The following is a 3437-nucleotide window of genomic DNA, read 5'->3' on the forward strand; positions in this document are numbered from 1 at the left end:
AAACCATACAGTAAAATATCAAAAATAAAAGAACACTCATCACTCATCAGGTAAAAAAAATGTATAATAAACCATACAGTAAAATATCAAAAATAAAAGAACACTCATCACTCATCAGATAAAAAAAATATATAATAAACCATACAGTAAAATATCAAAAATAAAAGAACACTCATCACTCATCAGGTAAAAAAGATATATACTATAACACAAAGACAAATAAAACAAAAATACTTTTGTGAATAATTGAGCCACAAAAAAAAATCGGTCATCAAATACCAATTATAATAACACCAATATAAATTATATATTCATCAATAACTTCAACAAATAAGATACAGCCTAAAATATAAATAGGGCAACATTGAGCAATAAACTTTATTTAGAAATATAGGCAAAACAATGTTTACATCACACGATAAAAGTTTTAAAAAATTAAACATTACTCTACATGTTTTGGGACCTTCCTGATGATGGTAGCCGAGGCTACTGTAACACGTAAAATCATTTAAAATTTTTTTTAAAATTTGATTGTGTAATGTAAAAATTGTTTTGCCTATATTTTTAAATAAAGATACAACCTGTAATAAAGGCAAAAACATTCTAAAATATACACATAAATGAAAAAATCAGGCATAGAAATAACAATCAAATGTGGGAACTGTAATTACCATAATAAATTCATTCTTGTAACTGTACAAAAGTACTTTGTATGATGTATATAATTATATTGTTACAGATAAGCAAATTCACTAGACACATTACATACTGTCTTTATACTGCTTTATCAAAATATGAGTACGTTCTTCATCAAACACGTTGCAAACTTTACCAAACTTGACTATCTGTGAAATATCGGGTTTTGTGGTTTTTATAATTCAATTAACATTTAAGGTAGACTCTCTAAACTTACATATCTGTTTAAAGAAGTATAAAACTCTTCTTCGTAATAGTATTAAATTTAAAAATTAATAACATTAAAAGCCTAAAAAAAATTATTAATCAAAAATTGAGTAACAATTTTTTTTAGAGTTTAATTTTAGATATAAAACAATATCTTATCTAACTTTATATAGGGGGTTGAGTATGTTATATTAACATGATTCTGGAGCCTCACCATGTTGTTCAATGTTATCATGTCTGGTCCTACTTTATCTGATGACAGTGCATCTTAACAATAGCCCTGCAACTTAGGTCTTTTTTGTTATTATTAAAAGGTTGTCATTTCCAAAGCACACCATTCCCCTTCTCCTTGTTGGCTTTCCATAATCCATCTAGTGTATCAGGATGACATTTTCAATTATACAGAAGTCCATAGGTGCTGTGTCTGGTTACTTGTCAAATATGTCTTCATATGGAATAGCATGAATACCCATTTCAATCTCTAACTGTTTGAGGTATGTGACAGTTGAATAGGAGGTACAGTTGGAAGTCACTGGGCTGGTAGTAGAATTGACCCTTGTAATCACTCTCCTGATCCCTAACTTACCCCTGATGCAGTACCTAGCGATGACCATGAATCACTTCTAAAATATGTGATATGCTGTGTACCATAACTGAAAATATTTTTCACCCACTGACCAGTAGAAAATATCATGAGACTTGTTACAGTTATCAAAGTACACATATGTTTTATTAAGTATCACAATGTACTGCCATTTTTCCTGGCTACGTACCATTCGTACAGTTTTCTATGGTTGGTTTTCCCTTTCAGGATATGTTGTGGAAGCAACTCGTGTACAAGTGACTTGTAATTTTTTCCAGATAGAGATCCTTGTTGATTATGTTGGTTACTGTTGCATGGGACAAGTGGATGGCTTTTGCCAGTGACCTCTGTGTTTATGAATTCTTATCTTTTATAAGACGCTGCACTTTTGCTAACCACAGTTAGGATATGACTTGTTGCAGGTCGAATTTTGGATGGTCCTGGCTCCTCAAGATACCCCATATTCTTTTCTTTTCCATTGCCATTCAGAATAAATGATATCCAAGTCTTTATTGATTAATATGAGTGTACGAATATTTTGTGGCAAAAAGGGCTGTTCAGAACCTTTCCCAAAAGCAATAACTACCTACGAAACACCAAACAATGTTCAAATGTAATTCTGATACATGTTGTTCCATCATGACTTTATATCAGCTGTGGTTGTCACACGACTTATAATTTTCATATTCAAATTTATTTCAATATAACATACTCAGTTCTCTGTACAAATCAAAAGTATTAAGAATAATTCAGTGTACTTAAATTCAATTGTGGAGCTGACTCACCTAGGTCTTGGCAATGGCTTCCTTTGTAAGCAGACCCCTCCCAAAGCGCATAAAAAGCCAGTCATGTTGGCCCATTCATTCAGTTGGTCCTAACATAAAACAAAAATGCAATGTTAAGCTACTAAACACATGCTGTGAGACATGGATACATAATCTTGTTATGCACATTTGGTTAACCCATAATGGTTGTTTATTATAAACTGACATAAAATATTACCTTGTCTATATAAAACTTAGCATAAAGTATATGGCTCCTGTTGACTTAGCAGTATGTCTGGGGGCAAAATTCAAGGTTCAATCCCCTTCATGAGCACAGCACGTGTAGCCCATTTTGCAGGTTTACACTTAAACTATTTATATTTTACCTCTTGACTGGTATTAGTTATCTTATATACATTGCGAACCATGGCGTCTGTCTGTCTCCCATTAATGGTGGCCACTTCTTGCACAGCATTTGAACTATGAACTATCTTCACAACTCACCTCTAGATCATGTTCCGTGCTTTGATGGGAAGCTCTCCTCTTGCCAATAGTACGATGAAATCCTTCACATATCTGGCCTTCTTCTAATTTTGTCTTTGGATAACTAATTAGCAGCTTCGTGACCACTTCCCAGTTCAGAAACGTGTCTTCCCAGGCCTGAAAGAAACAATGAACTTAACCCCTGACTGCTTGGCTTAGTTTTGTGTGGTCACACAAACACCAAAGATTTCTGTTTGAAAAAAGATATGTATATATAAATTCAAATTCTTAAACCTTTCCAGACAAGAGAGGTGTCCCTTGGTATTCTTTCTTTCTCACATTAAAATAACTGACTTTCTCCCAAAACTTCGTACAAAGTTATTAAACAGTATCTAATTTTGACTTTCAAAAAATTAATGTAAATTGATTTAGTAATTCTGTCTTTTTTATCAAGACGTGAAAAATACTTCCTTGCTGGTTACAATTTAAATTTTTATTGTCGGTCAGAAAGTTAACTTGATTGATGTTTATGAACATATTTTTTTATTAACAAAATGAGCTGTTTCTTGCCGAGCATACCTGAGAACACCCTTGAGTGCAATGTTCAATTTTTCTAAGCAACGCCATGATCCGTTTCTGTAAAGCTGCCCGCCCTTAGAGAAAAAAAAAAAAAACATTTACAAGTTTATTACCTTTACTACTTT

The 3437-nt window shown here is 32.5% G+C and overlaps 1 protein-coding gene across 1 annotated transcript in view; it reads right to left on the minus strand.

The window, feature by feature from the left end:
- Positions 1-2271: 2271 nt before the first annotated feature.
- LOC106462965 (neurofibromin-like) overlaps positions 2272-3437 on the minus strand; it is a gene marked incomplete at its 3' end in the record, with an annotated part of 27874 nt that continues 26708 nt past the window's right edge. Inside the window, exons 17-19 of the mRNA XM_013922935.2 lie at positions 3313-3386; positions 2755-2910; positions 2272-2360 (exon numbers count right to left, since the gene is read on the minus strand). Coding sequence (XP_013778389.1) covers positions 2272-2360; positions 2755-2910; positions 3313-3386 — 319 coding nt within the window. The remainder of the gene's footprint in view (positions 2361-2754; positions 2911-3312; positions 3387-3437) is intronic.

Source organism: Limulus polyphemus, unplaced genomic scaffold (assembly GCF_000517525.1).
Source record: "Limulus polyphemus unplaced genomic scaffold, Limulus_polyphemus-2.1.2 Scaffold1292, whole genome shotgun sequence".
Classification (NCBI taxonomy): Eukaryota; Metazoa; Arthropoda; class Merostomata; order Xiphosura; family Limulidae; genus Limulus; species Limulus polyphemus.